We start from the raw sequence: 23,497 nt of genomic DNA, 5'->3' as shown, positions 1-23,497 counted from the left end.
TTAACAACTTAGATAATAACTACTTTAGTCGGTCCAAATGTATTTAACCTTTTTGAATTTAAGTGAATCGAAACAACCTCTTCAAATGGCCACTTTCATTTATTTTGTTAAAAGAAGGATGAAAACAACTATGCAAAAAGAAAAAAACCTTCCTTCCCAAGTCTTCATCAGGGATAAACTGGACATTTCTTGTCTCTTCCCACAGGATAACCACGTTTGACTTAAGAAGTAGCAATTCTATATATTCCTTGGTATACAGTCTACCTCATTCCCTTACTTGCAAATACATTTTTTCTATTTTTACTGGGAAAAAAAAAAATAGATCAACAACTGCTAGGATGCTTGAGGCTGCAGGAATGTTCTTTTATTTGCATGGCTTAGAAAGATATTTAGGAAAGTAAATGTTTTCATGTTTTTATTTACCGCAAAAGGGTCTGCTTGTTTCCAAGAAATCTGAGCTCCCCAGGAAAGAGGTCTCATTTTCTCTGGCAAAGATTCTGGAACAGCCAATAAGATGAAGCAGATGTCCAGAAGAGCCACCACTGTGGCCACCAGCACAACAAGGCTGTCTCCATAACTGGCGGACAGGTATGCTCCAATGGCTGGGCTGCTGACCAGACTGGCTGCAAATGTGGCTGAGACCTATGGAAAAAGCACACTCTCACCCAGGGTCCCATCTGCTGCAGGTGCACAGCTATATTCCTGTTCTCATCCAGGTTCCCACAGGTACATACCTAAAGTCATCCATCCCTGGCTTTAAAAAGACAAAAGGATTGTGCTGCACACAACTTTTAAGAATGAAAAAGAATGAAAGTAATTTTGTTTTAAGGACTTGTTCATAAGCTATTAACTAATTGGAGTTATTCTAGAAAGCTACAAGAATACAAAATAATGATTTGTTAGAAATAAAAATTGTAAAACCTTCCCCATAAATAAAATATACATGTTTTAATCTTCTTTATTTGGGGAATGGGGATGTAGAGAGAAAGGTATGAAAAAAATTTCTGCAGGGTTGATGATAAAATCTACAAATTACTCAGAGACTAGGCTTGATTTCATCTTCCAAAAACATGTACTGTTTCACCATTTCATTAGCACTGAGAGGGGGAAAAATCTCTGGTAATCTTAGAAAAAGCTATAACAACAACAAAAAATCCGAAAAGATTTGTTGAGGGAGATGTCAAAGCTTTTTAAATGGAGAAATCCCCAGGCTAGGGACTTTTGTCATGCTGTCATCCCCAACCTCCACCTAATACCAGAGACCACTGACTCAACTGATCACCCTTGCAACTTGAATCCATGTGAAGCTTCTTCACACTGCTTTCCTACAAGCACGTAGAAAGCTCCCTTTATTCTGAAATGTAATCTGAATGTTCAGAAGCTTAAATGGGCAGTCTCCAAATTATAACCAGACTGAGTGTCAAAAGCACATTTATAATAAGTTGGTTATTTAAACTTCTAATGGATTTTAACAGAAACTACAGAAATCATTATCTATGATTGAAATTATGACTCCTGGGTAGCCAATAACATTTTTTCTTCATCCATCACCCCCCAACTGAATGTGATAATACAACGTATTGGAAATTAGTATTATACTAAAAATATTATAAAAGCCAAAAGTAAAAAAATTTCTGGAGAAAAAAAGGGAGTATAGAGAATTCTAATTTGGGGAACAGGAATTCCCTGGTTCAATATTTATTGAGCATCTACTATGTGCCAGATAAATAAGAAGATAGAGCTCCTGCCCTTCAGGGTTTTTCATTTTATTTTAGAAGATCAAGGCAATCATGTAACTTTATATTATAAATTGCAATGACATGCAAACAGCTATGGGAGCACTCCTGCAGCATCCTCACGTGCTACGGAAGCACTGCTGCAGGGTCCTCAGGTGCTAATACTAACAACATCATACCTGCACAAAATGGGTCATTCATTCATTTATTCATAACAGTTTTCCATTACTTAATCCTTATCAAATTACTGTATGTAAATTGAGAAGATATTCTACAACTCAATGTACAAATAAAGAAACAATATATGTCTTAAGTTCACATAGATGAGCAAGAACTGGAAGCCATTTTCCAATTTCTCAAATTAATCTTTCTCACTAAAATGCACAGACTTAGACCTAAATTTCAGCTAAAAGTGCTTCTATAATTCCACAGCATTCCAAGTGTAAAGAATCTAAAGATCATGGAGTATACAGAAGAAAACACTCAATCATTTATTTCGTTATTTGTCAAAGACATTTCTAATTCTACTATCATAATTCTATTCTAGCCAATTGGACATTTTCTAAGATAAAGACTGTTCAATAACTCAAGATTTGGTCATTAAGAACAATGGAATTGGGCTTCCCTTGTGGTGCAGTGGTTGAGAGTCCACCTGCCGATGCAGGGGACACGGGTTCGTGCCCCGGTCCGGGAGGATCCCACATGCCGCGGAGCGGCTGGGCCCATGAGCCATGGCCATTGAGCCTGCGCGTCCGGAGCCTGTGCTCCGCAACGGGAGAGACCACAACAGTGAGAGGCCCACATACCGCAAAAAAAAAAGAACAATGGAATTAAATTATTATCTATATAACAATAATTTAATATATAAGAATACACGATACATCAGTTTTGAATAGAAAATGACTGCCTTCTTTACTAAGCTCCCCCACAAATTTGAAGGGGATACAGTAACTACTTCAGATATAAACAAGAGGGATAAATAATGATTGATTATGAGATTAATGCTCATTATCAGTAAATGATGCACTCCAAACCACGGTAAACTTTTAAATTCATCTTTCCCATCCATGTGATGTATCCTGCAACACTGCTCTAAGGGAGAAGTGCTCTATTTTCTGGTATTTCCATAATTCAAACATTTGTACACTGCCATGGAGAAATTACCAAAGGCAGAAATCTTAATGAGAATCTTTAAGTCTTGCAAACCACGAAAAAGACATGAGCATTATTATTTACAAGTCTATGTATCTGAAGACTTGAAAGCTTCATAACTTGACTTAGACGGTACCGCAAGGCAAATTCTCTCAGACACAGAGGGGCAGGCCTATCCCCTCCTCCTAACACAGCCCAATTTGTTTAGGTCCTACAGTGCTCAGGATTTCCTCCTCCCATCTCTCTGTCTACTAATGCCCACCTATAATACCCTAATCTTCCTCCCTCCATTCCCTTAGCGGTCCACTGAAGCAGGTATAACACTTAAAGATCAGTTTAATTTCTTCAAGTATGCAAAAAGTAAAACATAATTATTATATACATGTAGTAATAGTGAGAAACAACAGGAATTTAGTGGGAAAAAATCTGTTATTAAAATATTTAATAATGAATACTCTGAGAGCCAATTTAATCATGTGGAATATGGAAATGAAAATAAAAAGGTTAGTCACCAAATTTCAAATATCAGAAGGGGACAGGGAGCAGCAGTGGTTTCCTAATTGTTTTATTTGATTAGTTACATTGTTCAATAAATATTTGTTGAATGAGTTTCTGAGAATCTATGGCCCCATGAAATTCTATGTAAAATGTTGCATCTTTCTTAAAACTTAAAGCAGCCTACTTGCTTAGTTTGTGTATTTATCTAAAATCCCTCTTTAACACTCAATACGACACGAGTGAATAAATCTAAAGGATGACTTCACCACAACAGTCTCTCAATGAGCATTAACTTAAATTCATTATTGCAGCCATTGAAAGAAATTACCACTTTTCTTTGTTTACTGGAGGAGTTTCAGTAAGGAAGATATACATATATATTCTTTAACAGATCTCAAAATGCTTCTTAGAATTTCAGCTAGACTTGATTGACAATCCTATAATTAACTGGCAATAAATCCTCCTATATCTGTAAGGTAGCCTGCAAGCTTTTTTTCTTTTACTTTTTTCAGGTTTGTCATCTCAACATCTGACATGTAGAGGTAAATGTAAAGGTTAGCCACTGGCCAAATCCTGGGTCCTGTGACCAAGTCCAGGAAGCCTTACATGCTGGCTGAGGGCACACTTCAGTAGGGCGCTCCTCTCACTAACTTCTCTCAACATACCTACGAACAGCCATTATTATAATTGCCATTTTACAGATGAAGAACTGAGCTGGAGACAGGGGAACTAAGTCATGATCACTTTGGTTCCAGAACTCTCTCTCTCTCTGAAATCTTTCCTAAGTACGACTGCTTAGCACAACAGCTTCATGAGGGGTTTTTCTGGTGGAAGCAAGGAACAAAAATCGAACAAAATTGGAGGGAAATGAGTGTTCTCTGTGATGTTGAGAAAAGCTGCACAAGTGTGATAGATGAGGCTTCTGGCACCCCTCAAATCTGCTGACCGACCCTGAGAGCCCACCTTGAACACCCTGCCTTCTTTGAAGCCTTCCTATCTGCTTCTCCCTCTATCCTCCTCCGCAGCACTCTGGAGATGCCCCTGTTTTAGGACATGACATGAGAAACGTTCAGGGAAGGTGGGAAGAAGGAAAGGAGAGAGCAAGTAATAGCTACAGGGTAAGTGGGGTCGAAGGAGAAGTTTTTAAACTACTGATGTCTAAAGTCAACAAAGTAAAAATTGCTGTTGTGTTCTGTGGAACAGCAGTGACTGACTTATATGTCCATCATTGATCCATACAATTATTCATTCAGTCAACACTGAATGACTACTTACTGTCTTCTAGGAAGTGGGATTTAAAAGAAAAAGTAAGACTCAGGAGAGAAGTCACCTGAGTTTCTGGCATTCAATTCCCCTCCAAACATTCAACAACCCAGCCAGATCATCTTTCTTCTTCCATCTTCTTACTATAAACATTTCAAACACAGGAAAGTGGAGAGAAGTGCACACTGCACACTGAAGGGGAGCAGAATAAGCCACCCCAAAATGTGCCACTTTGGCATGTAGATTGTTTTTAGCTGAAGGCAATTAAGACCCAGGAGACTCAGGAAAAGCTTTTTACCTTTCCCTTAACAGCCTAAAAGAATTTAGACAGGAGGCCTATGCCAGGAAGAGAGCAAATAGTAAAGATAACTTTTTATATCAGACTTATCTGCATGGAATGGCAAACATTTGTTTACCAGATATTTGCTCTCATCTTCCTGTGAATTGTCTTCCTTCCCTTTGAAGCCCCAGACCCCTACCCTCTTTCTCCTTAGCTCAGGATGGTATATAAGCCTCAATTGCCTGACTTTCCTTGAGTATCTCACATCTTTGTGGGACTCCCATACAAATGAAATTAAATTTGTTTTTCTCCTGTTAATCTGTCTTACGTCAATTTAATTATTATGCTGGCCAAAGAACCTAAAAGGGAAGAAGGGAAAATTTTTCCTGTCCACACCCAATTACCCCAAGAGGTTCACACACTGAACACATACCCACAAATGCTCGCCTGTCATCTTTTCCCCTTGAACCACTTAAGTAATTTTCAGAGTTGTGACACTCTGACCTAAATGGCTTCAGCCTGCCATCTTCTACAGGTCTTTCTTCCCCTATGTAACCACAGTGCCATTACCTTGCCTAAGAAAATTAGAAATGATTGTCAATTACCCAAAAAAGTTCTCCTATAACTTTTGTTTTACACTCAGCAATTATTTGCTGAATGAATGTAGTCCTTTTTCTGTAGTACCATGTCCCAAATAAGTGCCCGAGTCACACAACTAGCAATACAGTAACAATGGATTAACATGGCTGAGGTTTTATCATCTTTCCAATTCTTATTAGGTACACAGAGACCTATGATCGTAGCACTTGTTTACTGTTATGTTTCCTCAAGAGATTAGCTAACAAGAAACAAATCAAACCAACTTTAGAAAAACTTTGCAACTGACAACTCAACACATCCTGCCAATCTTACAACACTAAAACCAGAAAATAAATTACTAGCAATTTCTATCTTGCTATTTTTAACTTCTCATAAGTCTCCTTTTTCATTTCAATTGCTTTGGATTTTCTTTTACATAAGTCAATATTTAACACTATTTTAATAAAATCTCACTTTCCAGTGAATTTTTAGTAGAATGTTCATTATTTCTCTGATTAAAAAACAATCTATTATCTTACCCATCCATAAGCAGTACTTCGCTCATGCTCCTGAGTAACATCAGCTACATAGGCAAATATCACAGAGAACGTGACTGAGAAGACTCCAGACATGGAAATCATTGCAAAATACCACCTATAAAAAGATTATTTTAAACACCCATGAGAGAGGTAGTGTATACACACTTTTATAACCAAAGCCAAAGATACCATGTAAAGACTATAAACCAACAAATAAATTTAAAAAATACATGTATATTTAAAGATATAGAGGACAACTAATAAAATTATAATCAAGATGGAGAGGAAGGAGAAACATACTAATTTTGTCATTGTTCAACGGGTTTCAGTAAATGCAGTTTATAAAAATGAAAGAGTAAGGGTATGCAGTAAAGTTATACTTTTAAAGGTAGCCAGAACAGAAATTAAAACTTTCTAAACTTCCTAGCTTTAGCTAAGAATAATACATATACACAAAAGCAGGAAGCATTTTAAAAATTAATGTAATTAAGACAAAAAATTTCTATCATATGCATAGATGCTTAAAAAATCTAGTTAAAATATTAGCAAACAGAATCTCACAGAAAAGTAGGGTTTAATCCTAGGAGGTAAGGATGTTTCAATATTAGAAATCTATTAATATGCTTCATCATGCTGGTAGATCTAAGAAGAAAATTCAAATGATCTCAACTGATGCAAAAGGCATCAAATAAAATTTGACATTCAACCTTGATTTTAAAAAAGAAAATCTCTAAATAAAATAGGAACAAGTATTTTTAAACCCAAAAGGCATTTTAATACTCAATGATGAAACATTATATTTCCTTCATATATATGAGGTAGATAGGTCCTAGATAGGTCCATAATCATTACTTTTATTTAACATTATTCATTAGTCTACACAAGTAGCAGAAGCAGCAGCATGAAAACTGGAAGAGGGCTTCCCTGGTGGCGCAGTGGTTGAGAGTCTGCCTGCCGATGCAGGGGACACGGGTTCGTGCCCCGGTCCGGGAGGATCCCACATGCTGTGGAGCAGCTGGGCCCATGAGCTGTGGCCGCTGGGGCTGCGCGTCCAGGGCCTGTGCTCCACGGTGGGAGGGGCCAAAGCAGTGAGAGGCCCGCATACCGCAAAAAAAAAAAAAACAAAAAAAAAACAACAACAAAAACTGGAAGAGAAGAGGTAAAATCATTTAAAGATCTGAAGAAAATAATTTTAAGGTATTGAGAGGACATTAAAAAAAAACCCTAATTCATCAGAAAAGCATGACTTGTTCTTGGACAGAAAGACTCAATACCAAAAAGTATTTTATAAAAATTTATCTGGTAGGAAATAAAATGATTCATTATAGATAGCCAACACATTTGGAACATGACAAATGTTGACCTAAAATTTCTATCAAATGAGAGTATTTTCACATGAGCAACCCCCTCCAAAACTATTAATTGAATTTTTTAAAAAAACCCAAAAAACTGAAACACAAAAACCCTCCATTCTAAAGTATGTTCTTCACATAGGAATAGCATCTCAGCAACAGGAATTTTGGCCAAAATACCATCCTCTGTACTCCAGAAAAACTAAGTTACTGCTCAGGTGCAAATTCCAACCCATTTTTATTAACTAAATAGCCTTGGTTACATGCTAACTATTCTCTCCTTATTTATCATGAAAAAATGAGATCAAATTAAAATTCACATTATGATTTAGAATAGGTTATTGGTCTTAATACAGTACACACAAAAGTGACTCCTGCCTTTTGATATAAACTATGTTCATGTCAGTGCCCTAGAGCAATGAGTTGACAAAAACAACATATTTTCAAAGTCAAATGAGCCACAATTGAGTGAGTACAGGGATTGTCTGCCCCCTCCCAGGACCCAATCTTGTAACTTACCTCATGGCAACAATAGCTGCCCTTAGAGACATCTTTTCTTTCTATTTCTTCACCTAAGTGAAGAACTTAGGTGGGCATGATGGCAACTGCCTACTAGCTTTCAGTATTACCGAAGAGTTCAAATGAAAACACAGGTACAACTGTTTTGCAAAGGTTAAAAAGCACACTGCAGGTGTACTGTCCACATGTGACCCAAAACAGACAGTCATGATGGAGGACCTAGCCACTCACCATGGACTAATCCTCATCAGTGGAATTGGGAAGCAGGTGAAGAAGACGGTGCCGAGGAGAAAGGGCTTCCTTCCCCACACATCAGACAGCGCACCTATGAGTGGGGCGCTCAGAAAAGAGAGCAGGCCCTGGAGAAGAAAGCAGAAGCAAAGGTCAGATTTATAATGTGATCCCCCAACTACTTGTAATTCTTATTTTCTAAATGTATTTCTAAATGCTCCAATTCATTTCAGTGGCTCCAAAACAGAGTAATTTGAAACATTAAATATAACCTGTCATTAAAAAAAAAAAACTAACAAAATTTTTAAGCGTGCTGTTTGAGAGGGAAGAAAGGGATAAGAGCTCGTTTTCTGGGAGAAACTGGAAAAGAGAGGTGATGTAAAATATATACACCCACAGTTGGCCCATAACGTGAACACACACCAAGTGTATGGAAAGAAGCCAGACACTTAATTCATTTTAATAAATATGTATACCATATCTATCACGTGCAAAGCTCTGAATTAACCGAAGTGAAGACACTCAAATGAATACACACCTTCTGCTCTCAAAGGGATAAACTAATAGGGATAGCAGGATAAGTATGCATATACTAAATGTCCATAAGAAAAGCAAATTTTCTTGGCATCAAATTTAAAGTTCCATTTGCCTCGTGAACTTAGGACAGAGATAATGCAAGTTGCATAAGATTTGAAAAAAGAGTTGAGGCTAAGGGGAAGCAAGAACACCACACATAAGCAAAGGAAGAAACTCACATTTACCACTTCCTCACAATTTGCCAGTCACTCTGCTGGCTGGCCACTTCCGTATCTATTTCCTTTTTGAAATCAGGGCCCTTTGAGGTGGCCACAGGCTTGCCTCTCAGACCCTGTTGGTGCTATCATCCTCCCTTTACATGCTCTGTCTGCACACATGGCCACCACCACCTACATTATGAACAGCTTTGCAATATCTCTTCTGAGCTCTGTGCCTACAGCCAAATGGACTTCCCTATTTCGACATTTAACATGCACACTGTTCCCTATAAACCTGACCAAACACCCACACTTCCCATCTTTGCTAAGAAGCTGTCCAAAGCTTTCCCATCATCCCTCCACTCCCCAAGGCGATTTTTCAGACCATTCTCTTGTAATGATTTCTCTTTATCCATCCCCTGCTGTGTGACACTGTTCAGCATTTCTTGCCTGGATTTAAATAAAACTGCTTTCTAACTGCTTCCCGCCCCTGGTCCTAGTTCCCTCCAATCTGTCCTCCACATACCCCCAAGAGAACCTTGATGAGCTGCAGACTTCCGTTCTTTGATCCTTTGTTTAAAACTCTCCACTGTGCAGAGTTGAAATTCTTTAGCAGGTATTTAATAGGTGAAATAATGAGTGTCTGAACTTTGCTTTTAAATACTACAAATAGAAACTAGGTGATAAGTACATGGGCGTTTATTACATTATTCTCTCCTTTTGTGTATTTGAATTTCATAATACATTAAAAAAATTCCTCAGCATAGCATACAGGTAGAACACTCCAACATCTATCACCTAACACACATCCTCTATGTTTTGTCTATATACAATACTTCTTAGTTTTCTGAACATATACAACATTGTGTTCCTTTGTGCCAAAAGGCATTGCAAAGGCCCTTGTTGTGCCTGTATGCTTCCCACACTTGGACCTGGTAAACTACTAGTCATTCTTCTCAACTCCGAGCAAGAAGCACCTCTTCCTCTATTTTCTTAGCTACTCAAACAGAATTAATCACACTGGTTTTTGAGGGGTGCAAAACAAACAACCCTCCCCCCCAACCTGGTACATATTGCTTCTATTATAACTGTAACACTCTATTACAATTACTTGTTATTTGTCTATCTTCTCTATTGGATTAGAAATTGAGATTAAGGTCAGAGGAATGGTTTCTTTCCTTCTCTGTACGCTTGATGCCTATCACAGGGTCTGGTAATAAGGGCTTTCAAAGAGGTTTGGTAAACTGAATAGAACTTTTAAGAGCAAATCAACTCACAGTAGTTTCCAAGGTCACATGGCTGAGAAGAAGAATAGGATTCTAATCCCTTATCAGTCACCAGTAAACTGATGTAAGGGGAGGTGAGAGAAGACTCAATGGAGGGCAGGCAAGTTGAGGAGAAAAGCATTTTGGCTCCTCTGAAATAAAGTATTAACCCTACCCAGGCATCAAACCTTGTAATTTATAAGCCACAGTGGATTTCCAGGGCATTTGGTCTGTTCTTGCATCAAGACAGTTAAATGATCTCCTTTTTAACTAAGAGCTAAACGACTGCAGAAACAGGGCTTAAATTCACGACTTGCAACTATCAGTTTCATAAATTTTAGAAACGAAAATCTTTTACGTTGCTTTAAAATTCTCTAAAAATATCAGGGCTTCCCTGGTGGCGCAGTGGTTGAGAATCTGCCTGCCAATGCAGGGGACACGGGTTCGAGCCCTGGTCTGGGAAGATCCCACATGCCGCGGAGCAACTAGGCCCGTGAGCCAAAATTACTGAGCCTGCGCGTCTGGAGCCTGCGTTCCGCAACAAGAGAGGCCACGAGAGTGAGAGGCCCGTGCACTGCGATGAAGAGTGGCTCCCATTTGCCGCAACTAGAGAAAGCCCTCGCACAGAAACGAAGACCTAACACAGCCATAAATAAATAAATAAATAAATAAATAAATAAAATTTAAAAATATCAAATGCCTGAGTTCTTGGCATATCAAATACCAGTTCAGTATAGAACTGGTCAAGAAAAATACGTAAAGAAATTTAAGAGGACAAGGCAGTTGAAGTAACAACCACCACAAAAACAGTAATAAAAACTCTAAACACAAAGAACCCTGGAAAACTTTTTGGACAGTTCTGATTTTAGATTTCATACAATGCTTTAAGCTATAGAATGCATGCCATTAAAACAAAGGATATGAGAAGGCCAAGCACTGAAGTTTTATTTAAAATAATGTAGTTTTTACAGATAAAAGATACTGCTATCTAGATTCTGGATTTAAGTTGTAATTTAATCTATTCATTAAATAATTATTATTTAAATAAAATTCTCAGTGACAACAGATGTTGAAAATACCCTCTGGGAGAACCTACATTTTTATTAAGATGCTAAAATTCAATCTAATAAATACTTGCCTCTTTGGAAAACTTGTATTTCTTAAAAATCAAAGACTTTTTTCTGTCCCAGAGTTATTTCTTCACTACCCAATCTAGCCCTAGATCCTATCAGACCACATTATTACAACAGTAGATTAAGAAGGATATCGGTACCTTGATTAGGCAAGTACTTCATCAGTCCTAAAGATGCAGAGCATAATTTGCAAATGAGAACAAAATGTTTAAAAATTAAAACGAGACTGACATCAAGGCCCTAGCCTTTAACACAAATACAGTTGATTCTCATTATTCACAGAATTAGAGAACATGGAACCATTGTTGATAGAGGAAACACAAGGTTGGGTTCTTGCAAGCCTCTGGTCACATAGTTTCATTAACTGATCAATACATAACATTGATTAATGTGTGTTTCTGTTTAAAGATGCCTTATTTAATATGTATATTGTTGATTTATTAACAATGAAGTTTCAGCTGACAGCCCTATGACTCATGTCTGAATGAGGCTTATCTAACACAGTATTTTCTCCATAAGGTACATCAAGGCCCTCCTGCATTTAGAAATACTTGACAACACTTTGGCACTACACTTGGGGCCATTTTAAACAGAGAAATTGTCAACAAAAGGAACAAAAATGCAAAATATATGGCATTACATGGACTGCAAAAAGAACATGTTTATAGTATGAGACCTGAAACAAGAAGAGAGAATGTCCCCTTGTTCAACCTCAGCTGGAAACTCGCAGTTGGGCAACTCAAATTCCCTCCTTATGCCATACATAAATGAACATGGAAGCACCGTATTGATTTGGGGGTTACAAATAAATTTAGCGAGTAGGCAGATCTGCAAATATGAAATCCGGGAAAAATGAGGACTGAATGTACTAAGCCATGCTATCGTGGCCCAACGAATACTGGATAAAACATGGTGTGTAGGAGCCTAGGTGTGGATGGCAAAATTAACCAACAGTTAATACGTCACTTTTGTAAATTAGCTTCCCAGTCCAACAGGTTTTTAAGGTGGCATAATTAATTGGCCAGTAATTCTGACATGGCCTTACAGGCTCTAATTTGACAAAACAGCAATTAAAGCTTATTGTTCAATTAAATACAATTATCCAATAAACTTTTTAGAGCATACAAAGAATAGCAAATACAACTCATCTGAAGCAAAAGTACATGAATTTTATACTTTATATAGCCATCATAAAAGTTTTAAGCATAAGTTTTCCTTAACATATGCAGTTGGCAAACATTTGACTAAAATAATTAGGTCAAAACCCTTAACAAGTTTTAAAACTAAAATTTTTTTTCCTTCAAATATTTTAATTAACTTTACAACTGAGTTTGAGGGGGCAATGGTACCACCAATGAAGAATAAAGTACAGTTATTTAACTACTTCTGAAAATTTTCATTTTTCCATGAAAAAGTTCGCATCTTATAACAAGTATCCTTTTATAAGTATCCTTTATAAGCCGCAAGGAACCTGCAACATATAGACATAGTTTATCCCAAAATTATATTCATTCACTTTGATTTTTCATGCAGTATTTTACTAATAATGACTTTCATTTCTTTCACTTCTTAAAAGGACATCAAAGAGAAAATTTCACACTAATGGAATTGTGGTTTTTATTTACATAACTGACAAATGCAAATCCTTTCACATAAAATAACTGTACTAAAACAGGGGTCACCTTTCAGACCTAGGACCCAGTAAGACCCTGTACAGTACACAGCTTCCCTTCCCAGGGTGCATAACAATCAGTTTAACAGGGCAAATGAGAAATATGATCCACAAAATGACTTTAGTTCAACTGAAGTCCGGGAAAGGGAATTTGTGAAGCATGAAGGTCTAAGAACAGCTGGTAATCCTGAGACTTCAAGGAAAGAACAATATGGGCAAGAGGGCTGGAGTGTTTTCTTTTGATAAGGGGAGAAAAGGGGATGGATGTAGGGAAGATCCACTGAAAGCAGAAAGAAAAGCATATGAAAGTGCAATTAAATTTAATTAAAATATAAAGAAACAGACTGTCACAGGCTTTCCCTTAATCTTAGAAGTAGTAGGGCCATTACTTCAAATTGATTACAAGAAAGAATAACAGCTAGCATTCCTATATGCCAAACTGTTCTATGCCTTTCACACAAATGTCTTACCTTCTGAGATGGGTACTATTAGGGTAAGTAGCCTAAGGCTCACGGCTCATAAGCAGTAGAAGAGGGATTCAGCTCAGGTGTGAGGTGGCTCTAGGACCTGAGACTAACCCATAAGCCCATAATTCAAACCAATTATTACACTTTTTTTTTTTACTGACATTTTAGTGGCTCTATCCTGAAGCATATAAAGTACTAGACTTATCTACTTGTGAATTCTCTTAAACATGTTTTAATAAATGGATAAATTAGCAGCTTGTTATAAAAAACTATTTAAAATTTATGAAGTCATCTCTCTCAAGTAGGTTGTTTTAACAATTTTATTTACAGATAATTAAAAGGATATTAAAAGGACAAGTTCCTGTCCAAATTAAGAAAGCAAGAATTACTGTGTGTGTGTGTGTGTGTGTGTGTGTGTGTGTGTGCGCGCAAAGCACTTCGGTACTTAGTAATCCTAAAGAGTAGCTATAAGAGGACTTTAAAGGTATCTTGTTTTTTATTTTTAATTCTTAGAAACATCAGCCAACAGTTTCTCTGTGTGCTTATGCTATGCGCTGCTTCATAATTTAATTCATTAAATAGCAGGATGAGACAGCTCAGCAGCAATTCCCAGGATTAGAGAAACTCTTGACATATTAAATGTCCCCGGATGAGTGTCCTGGTAGATCTACATGGCCATCTCCTTGATCAGACTTGACCATCAAGTCTAGACTAAGAAGCAATGCATGTGAACTTCTGTGGCCAAGCCCTGGGATGGACTGCTGGGTCTTCTACTTTTTTGCCTTTCCCACCCCTTGCTGTGAAGTCAAAGCTAGACAAGATTAAAGCTGCATGCTACAGAGGCATCTTCTTCATATCAATTGATCCAGGTGTAAATCAACCCTGGGCATCTGGCCCACTTAGTTTTAGTTTGGGACACTGATGAAGATATCTAGTTTTGTATTAAATATAAAACATGCTAAAGAAGGAAGCTTCAAGAAGTTTCAAGGTAGACATTGGGCAATCAGACCAGCTGGTCTTCATGAAAAAATGATTACAGTCACTCTATCTGCTCATGTTAACCAGCAGTAATACCTAGACTTCATCTACTAAGTCAAACCACAGCATCTCAGTCTGGTTATACTTCCAATGAAGTGTAGCCAAAACTATAATACTTTAGTGGTTAATTTTGTGTGTCAGTTTGGCTAGGCTATAGTACCGAGTTATTTAATCAAATACTAGTGTGGGTGTTGCTGTGACAGTATTTTGTAGATGTGGTCTAACATCTACAATCAGTTGGCTTTAAAGTAAAGGGTATTACCCTCAATAATATGAAAGTCTTGTTTAATCAGCTGAAGGGCTTAAGAGCAAAATCTGAGGTTTCCAGTAGAAGAAAGAATTCTGCCTCAGGACTGTAGCATTAACTCCTGCTTGAGTTTCCAGCCTGCCAACCTGCCGTACATATATCAGACTTGCCAGCCTCACAATCATGTGAGCCAATTCCTTAAAATAACCCTCTTTATATATATTCTATTGGTCTTATTTCTCTGGAGAACGCTAACAAAACTTCTTATTGCTAGTCACATAACAATGTCTACCATATGTTTCAATTCCATAAAAATAAAAACTGCTATTGAAAAATGTTTGGAGAATAGGACTTTCAAAATCTGAGAAGAGGGATCAAGTGTGAGTTTTTCCCTTTATAATTGTTAAGATGAACAGGTACTTAAACTAATAATCATTAAAATGAGGGGATTATCATAAAATGAAGTACATCATTTAAAAATAAAGAACTGAACAATCCTCATTAGAAAAATAAACAATAAACAAAGAACTTGAAGGCACTTCATAAAAGTAGCCAGCAAATAATGTAAAAATACCCAACCTCACTTGAAATCAAAGAAATAAAATTACATTGAGACATCATTTTCAAGCTTATCAGATTAGTGAAGATCTGAAAAGTAATACTTGTATTAGAGCATGGTGAAACAGATACACTGTTGATGGACGTGTGAAATGGCACAACTGCTCTAGGAGATAATGTGGTACTATATATTCAAGATCTTTTAAAATGCCCAAACTTTTCTACCCACTAGTTATACCTTTACAACTCTAATTTTTTGGGAAACAATAAAAAATGTAAAGATTTATTTAAAAAAATTTGTTACAGGGGCTTCCCTGGTGGCGCAGTGGTTGAGAGTCCGCCTGCCAATGCAGGGGACACGGGTTCGTGCCCCGGTCCGGGAAGATCCCACATGCCGCGGAGCAGCTGGGCCCGTGAGCCATGGCCGCAGAGTCTGCGTGTCCAGAGCCTGTGCTCCACAACGGGAGAGGCTACAACAGTGAGAGGCCCGCATACCGCAAAAAAATAAAAATAAAAAATAATTTGTTACAGAATTATCTTCAGTAGTTTGAAATTAGAAACCACTTATACAAGGAAATGGATAAATTATAGCATATTCATACAATAGAATAGTATACGTATAACCACTTCAAATACAGGCAGTTTTTGCTTTGCATGGTAGTACAGGACTGAAAAAAAATGTGCAAGCTGAAACCATGTAAAGTGATTTTAATCAATGGGAAAAACTGATTTATTCTACGACATTTAGAAATTTTTGTCAGAACACTGAAAACTTTTACTATCAGTTATACATATTTAGTGAAATGAAAAAAATAGTAAAACTATCAATAGTATGTATTTAGTACACTGTAATTTAAAGAATTAAAGTGTTTTATTTCTTTGTAAAAAACTTATCAAGAGTCATTTGAACAGTGCTTGTCTTCTTTGTAAGGCATATAATGTATGATGCACAGTATCTTCTTTGCTTTGGAAAACTGTCACACGCCTTTTTAAGTTTGGATCAGCTTCCAACATTTATCCTTTGTGCTTTCAGTGTCATGCAATATCATCTCTGAGAGCTCTTTTTTTTTTTTAAACATCTTTATTGGAGTATACTTGCTTTACAATAGTGTGTTAGCTTCTGCTTTATAACAAAGTGCATCAGTTATACATATACATATGGCCCCATATCTCTTCCCTCCCGCGTCTCCCTCCCTCCCACCCTCCCTATCCCACCCCTCCAGGTGGTCACAAAGCACCAAGCTGATCTCCCTGTGCTATGTGGCTGCTTCCCACTAGCTAGCTATTTTACGTTTGGTAGTGTATATAAGTCCAAGCTTTTTGCTGGCATCACTTCCTCTGGGACATCTTTATCCTTTTCATCACAACCATTTTCCTCATTTATGCTGATAAATTTATCTTCACTAAGTTCCTTTGGCTACACATCTAGAGTCTCTCCAACCAGCTGGTTCTTCTATAATTCCTCTGAGGTTCTATATGAATCCCACTTCCAGCATTATCATTATTTATTTCTTTATTGCATTCTCATCCTTGTTGGCCAATTCCTTCTTTCAATGATCCATTTTTGTAAACTGTCATGTGGGTTTCTCACTGGATCAAGGAGGCAACACAATGGCATGTTTTGCTGTACGTGCATGAACTAAGATGCACAGTGACTGGTCACCAACACTTTGAAATGCGTGACTGGTTATGATGTGCATCTGTTATTTATGTAGTGTTTTGTGGACTGAGGAGTTAGCAGCAGTTTGTATTTCATGCAGCTTCTCAGTTAATACACCAGGTAACGGAATTCTGCATCGTGCTGAATTGGGAGACTCATGTTATATAACCGAACTGTGGTAACTGAAATTTGTGCATATTGGAACATGCAAGAGGGGGCTGCCTGTATTTTATGTAGTTTTAATGTTATGGGGAAATTACTATGATATAATTAGTTACCGCTGATACAAGAAAAAAAAGATACACAGTTAAAGTCTCTGAGTAAGCTGGATCTTGACTATATAAAAATGCATAGAAAAAGACTGGAAAGAAATGTTATTTCAACAGTATTTACTTAGTGCCTACCATGTGCCAAGAACTGTTCTAGGTGCTGGGGACAGCAATGAGCAAAGTGGACAAAAATTCATGTCTTTAAGAAACTTCCAGTCTAAAAGAGGAGGGGTGATGAGAACACATAATAACAAGATTAAGATAAAGCAAAATATACAGCATGTCAGAGGTAAGATAATGCTTTGAAGAAAAAGCAAAGAAGGGGGATTGGGAGTGATGAGAACTGGACACATTATTCAAGATGGTAGTCATTGAAGGCTTCACTGAAAAATGACATCTGGGTGAAGAGCTGAGGGGTTAAGGAGTGAAGCCTGCCAAAATCTGGGAAAAGCAAGCAGAAAAAACAGTACCTGCAAAGCCCTCAGGCAAGCACTGGCTGAGGAAGCTGTGGCTGCGCAAGGTCAGCAGGAAGTGGAGGAAAGAACAGGGATGACACCAAAGGAGAAAACAGGCTGTGGGTGGGGTTGATTAAGAAGAGTGCCACAAACTGGCTTATATTTTATCATGATCTCTACTGAAAGGAGACCAGGTACTGTTTTGATTATAGTTCTATTTTGAAGGTAGAATCACAGAACTTGCTGATGGATTGGGTTTGGGATATGGAAGAGAAAGAAGACTGATTCCAGGAATTTTGGCATGAGCAAGAATGGCATGACCAGTAACTGATATGAGGAAGACTTGTGGGTTGGTCAGGCTGGAGGGGAAGACCAGGATCTTAGTTTTGGAGCTGTTAACTTTGAGATACTTATTAGGCAAGGAAATAGAGATGTCAATTAGGCAACTGGATAGACAAGTCTGAAGTTCTGGCCCAAGGTCGAGGAAGATATTTATTTGAGAGTTGAAAGTGAGTAAGTCTGACGATACCACCAAGGGAGTAAGTGTAGAGATAAAAGAAATTGTTGTCCATGGCTTCAGCCACCCATCTGTCAGAAGTCTAGGAGATGAGGAACATATATTACTTGCCAGAAACAGGGTTAAGAAAGAAGTTAATTTCAAAACATAATTTAAAAAAAACTCAAGTTACCATATAACCCAGCATTTCTACTCCTAAGCATGTACCTAGGATGAAGTGAAAACATATGTCCACATGAAAACCTGTACACAAATGTTCACAGCAGCATTAGTCACAATAATCAAAAACTAGAAACAGGACTTCCCTGGTGGCGCAGTGGTTGAGAGTCCACCTGCCGATGCAGGGGACACAGGTTCGTGCCCCGGTCTGGGAAGATCCCACATGCCACGGAGTGGCTGGGCCCGTAAGCCATGGCCGCTGAGCCTGTGCGTCCGGAGCCTGTGCTCCGCAACGGGAGAGGCCACAGCAGTGAGAGGCCCGCATACCGCAAAAACAAACAAACAAAAAACTAGAAACAACCCCAAATGTCTATCAACTGATAAATGGATAAACTGTGGTATATCCATACAGTAAAATATTATTTGGCCATAAAAAGAATGAAGTACTACTATGTGCTACAACACAGGTGAACCTTGAAAACATTATAAGTGAGGGAAGCCAGTCACAAAAGAACATACTGTATGACTCTATTTACATGAAATGTTCAGAAGAGACAAATCTATAGAGACAGAAGGTAGACTTGTGCTTGCTTAACACTGAAGAGGTTAAGGGGAAATGAGAAATGACTACTAATCAGTACAGGATTTCTTTCAGGGGCAATGAAAATGTTCTAAAATTGTGTGCTGATGGCTGCACAACTTTGTGAATACATTAAAAACCACTGAATGTACATTTTAAGTGGGTGACTTGCATGATAGGTGAATTATATCTCAATAAAGCTGCTGAAATAACCAAAAACAAAAACAAACAAACAACTCCAAAACTAAAACTGGAGAATTCACAAAACAGAACTGGTTACTCTTGCATCCTTAATTGATGCTCACCCCAAATCTAAACCTTCTCTTCCATGCATTATGACAGTAAACTTAAAAAGTAAAAGTTAACTGTAGAAAATCTACAAAGATAAACAAAATACATAAAGAAGAAAATTAAAAATCATCCATAAATCCACATACTTTCAAATTTCAGGTTTGAAATCATTTTTTCCCCCTGCTTATTTACATTTATTTTGGTCAAAACACACTTGAAACCATACTGTATAGTTGTATATTCTTTTTGTTTCACACATTACATGGTGTTCTTCAAAAACATGTTCTTTATATGCCTGTATTACATTATATGGCTATACCACAACTTTTTTTTTGTTTTTGTTTTTGCGGTACGTGGGCCTCTCACTGTTGTGGCCTCTCCCATTGCGGAGCACAGGCTCCGGACGCGCAGGCTCAGCAGCCATGGATCATGGGCCCAGCCGCTCTGCGGCATGTGGGATCTTCCCGGACCAGGGCACAAACCCGTGTCCCCTGCATCGGCAGGCGGACTCTCAACCACTGCACCACCAGGGAAGCCCCCACAACATATTTATTCTTTTAATTTTAAGGCATTTAAAAAGTTTCTATGTTTACTATTACAAATAGCCCTTTACCTGAACCTCTGAATAACTCTATTTGATAAGAACAACTTTCTAGAAATGGAATTACTTTGTTAAAATATGTGAATATTTTTAACTCTTAAAATACTGCCTTACAGAAGAGCTATATTTATCCTGTCATCAACAGTCCACGGGGACCCAATTTACCACAAACTGAAGTAGTTCTTGTCAGTTTAAAATTTCTTCCAGTATGTAAAAATATTATCTCATTTAATTTGGGACTTACTGCTTATTAGTGATAAACTTATTTTCACACTGACATCTTTTGTAAACTGCCAAGTTACACCCTTCTTTGCCCTTCTGGGACATCAGTCATTTTCCTATGGTTTTACTTTGTGAGTGCTTTTATGTATTCCTCCTTCTATTACCAATAACATTTTGTCATTTGTATTTTCAGTTTGATGATGGTGGCTTTGACTTACTAAAGTTAAAATATTGATGTAAATGACTCAATTTTTTCCTTTATGAATTCTTTTTCTAAAAAAAGAAAATCTTTCCCCAAACTGGTAAGAAAAATGGTCACCAAGATTTCCTTCTAATAGTTTTTGCTTTTTATGTACTCTTCTTTGCAAAATTTACTGAGTATTTAGCACATGAATGAATGTACTATGCTAATAGCTTTACATCTACTAGCTCATTTAATCCTCATAATCACCCTACTAGAGGTTTTTTTTGTTTTTCTCATTACTTCATAATGAAGGGGAGATTAAATTATATGACTAAGGTAACAGTTAATAAGATGTAGACAGAGATTTAATGTTAAAGCAATCCAAAGCCATATTCATGCCACTGTGCGCATATCCATATTAGGATATCTTAATAGAGCTGTGCTTTGCTGTTGGGTTCTCTTATTATATCCCCACCCCAGAAACAATAGCCAATTATTAAAGTATATAACTCCTTACTTAAGTTCAATAAATTGAAGTTCAATAGTCATTGAAGGTTAAATAAATTCTTGTCCACACCCTTGAATCAAATACTTTTTGTTCTATGGTTTTTTAGAATAATATTGTGGATGTCTCTAAGTGAAAGTGTAATAAGCATGCCACTTGACTTTAGGGTGCAGACCTAACTGGTTTTATTTAGCAGAACCAGACTAAAACACATTTTATTAGCTCCACAAGACAAAAGAAAAAGATTCATGGTAACTTCCACAAGAATCTACTGTAAGGATAAGCTTATGTTGTATTTTTAATCAATGCCCTCTCTCATTTATTTAGTTTTTCTTTTTATCATGTAGTTAAAAACTGCTCACAAACTGGTGCTTAAATGAACACACATCAGATTCTTGATAATATTCCTCCGCTCAATGAGTATTAAAAAGTTCTTGTTTTACTTTGTTTAAGTTGCCCTGGTTTACTTATGTGATTATTGTAAGCATTCTCAAAATGCTTTTTGAAAATAGGCAGAGAATAAATAGTATTAATGAAATTAATGCTGCTCAAAGCTATGAATTCAGCAAATTACTAGGCAGAGAATAAATAGTATTAATGACAATTAATGCTGCTCAAAGCTATGAATTCAGCAAATTACTAGGGTATAATTTTAAGTGTGCTGTTCAGCACAAAGTAAAATTAAGTAGGTTGATACTATCTAAGTTGAAAAGGACAAATTACATGCTATACCCATATACTTTACTACAAATTGCGACCGGAACATAACATCATATTTTAACCCTTATTTATAAGCTTTTCTGACAAATATCACTTTAAATTTAAACAATGAATTAAGCCTAATTAAGTCAAGTAGTTGAGAGCTCAGAAAGTTATGGCTAGAACACCAGCCTTGCCGAAAGACTATATATACAACTAAATCCTGATTGCTCCTCTTCTTCAATCTCAAAGTCTATCTCAAAAGAAGATATTAATACTTGCCCATTTTATTCGGTTGATACAGCAATTAAAAGTTCACATAGGGCTTCCCTGATGGCGCAGTGGTTGAGAGTCCGCCTGCTGATGCAGGGGACACGGGTTCGTGCCCCGGTCCGGGAAGATCCCACATGCCATGGAGCAGCTGGGCCCGTGAGCCATGGCCGCTGAGCCTGCGCGTCCGGAGCCTGTGCTCCACAACGGGAGAGGCCACAGCAGTGAGAGGCCCGCGTACCGCAAAAACAAAAACAAAAACAAACAAACAAACAAAAAAGTTCACATAATTATACCCTTCATATACTGCTCTGTACATGCTAATAAAAATAAAGTACTGTTCTTACCAGTGTCTTATGGATTTGGGTTATATTTTATTTTGACTTTGATAATCCAGCTAAAATTTTGATTTATAGAATTTACTAATGGTAACCATTTCCCTATGTTCCGTTTAAACTTCCAGAGTTAAACTACTAAGGGTTCCTGGCTTTGGTTCACTGTGAACCACACAGAAATTGTTCTTACCTTTACACCTTGAATGAGACCATTCATGAGGAATGTGTGTTGAGGAAATGTTTCATGCAGAACCTACAAAAAGCAAACAAACATCAAGAAAAATTCAAAAGCAAATTAAAGGAAATGATTTCTGCCTCTGTTAATGGCAGACTAGGTAAACAAAATAAACCCTGGAATGAAAAAAATTTAGGTAACAATGACTAATGAAAAGGTAACAAGATAGTGAGGCAGAAATCTAAATAAAGCAGTAACCTAAAAAGGTTATGCCCAACATTCAGCTGCTTTTGCTACAAAAGCATTTGTAGCAAAAATAAACTGTTAAATTGGCTACCCCCTCAACCACCTACAATTTTAAGTATGTACTACAAGCAGCTATACAAACTCAGGTATGAACCTGCAGCCCAGCTTCATGTCACCTACGAAGTCCAGGAAACCTCAAACCTTTAAATTTGGATTACAGTGATCCAGACTGGTAGCACCTCCAGATGTCTAGGAAGAAAAATATCTAAAATCATTTCTGAAAAGGTCATCACCTCGGCTTCAAATCAACCGTATGTGTATTTTTCAAATATAATGACAAGCACATAATCAAAGGTAATCAGATACAAAAGTAAATAAGACATCATGAACAGCAACAAGCAAACAAAACTACAAAACAGAAACAGACTCTCAAAGACCTCACATTTTGGGATTACTCAACAGACTTTAAAATTAGCATGTTTATTACTTTGTTGCAAGATATATAAAACAAGCTTGAAACTTTGTAGCAGATTAAAAGAACAAAAAGAAATCCTAGAAGAGAAAAAATGCATTAACTTTAAATTAGAAACTCAATGGATATGTTTAACAAGATTAGGCACAGCTTAAAGAGAATAACTGAACCGAAAAGTTGGTCAAAAGAAGTCATCCAGAATGCAGCATAGAGAGACAAAAAGACAGAATATAAGAGAAAAAGTAAGAAACACAGAGGGTCCAGTAAGAAAGTCTGACAATTAAACTTGTCCAGTAATGAGAATGAGGCAGAGACAATATTTCAGGAGCCAATGGCTGAGAATGTACTAGAACCAATGACAGACATCAATGCAGAGATTAAAGCAGCCTAACAACTTTTAAGCAGTATAAAAAGAAATCCACATTCACAATTAAAATTATAGAGAACCAAAGAAAAATACCTATAAACAGCCAGAGAAATACAGATTGCTTTCAAAAGAACAACAGTTAGACTGTTTCATAATTGTAACAACTGAACCCAGACAAGGAGCATGCTATTCTATCATCAATATAATGAGAAAAACAAAACAAATGC

General features: G+C 37.2%; 1 protein-coding gene across 4 annotated transcripts in view; it reads right to left on the bottom strand.

The window, feature by feature from the left end:
• LOC132596498 (hippocampus abundant transcript-like protein 1) overlaps positions 1 to 23,497 on the bottom strand; it is a 49,609-nt gene that overhangs the window by 11,819 nt on the left and 14,293 nt on the right. The window contains exons 1-5 of one of the 4 annotated variants that reach the window (XM_060293433.2): positions 22,586 to 22,881; positions 22,201 to 22,263; positions 8,150 to 8,277; positions 6,048 to 6,162; positions 424 to 642 (exon numbers count right to left, since the gene is read on the bottom strand). In XM_060293433.2, coding sequence (XP_060149416.1) covers positions 424 to 642; positions 6,048 to 6,162; positions 8,150 to 8,277; positions 22,201 to 22,227 — 489 coding nt within the window. In that variant the 5' untranslated portion in view covers positions 22,228 to 22,263; positions 22,586 to 22,881. Of the gene's footprint in view, positions 1 to 423; positions 643 to 6,047; positions 6,163 to 8,149; positions 8,278 to 21,687; positions 21,821 to 22,200; positions 22,264 to 22,585; positions 22,882 to 23,497 lie in introns of those variants that run through there. The other 3 variants (XM_060293432.1, XM_070044819.1, XM_060293434.1) reach the window with 3 other exon arrangements.

The sequence above is a fragment of the Globicephala melas genome, unplaced genomic scaffold (assembly GCF_963455315.2).
Source record: "Globicephala melas unplaced genomic scaffold, mGloMel1.2 SCAFFOLD_564, whole genome shotgun sequence".
Taxonomy (NCBI): domain Eukaryota; kingdom Metazoa; phylum Chordata; class Mammalia; order Artiodactyla; family Delphinidae; genus Globicephala; species Globicephala melas.
This window is presented reverse-complemented; position numbering and strand designations above follow the sequence as displayed.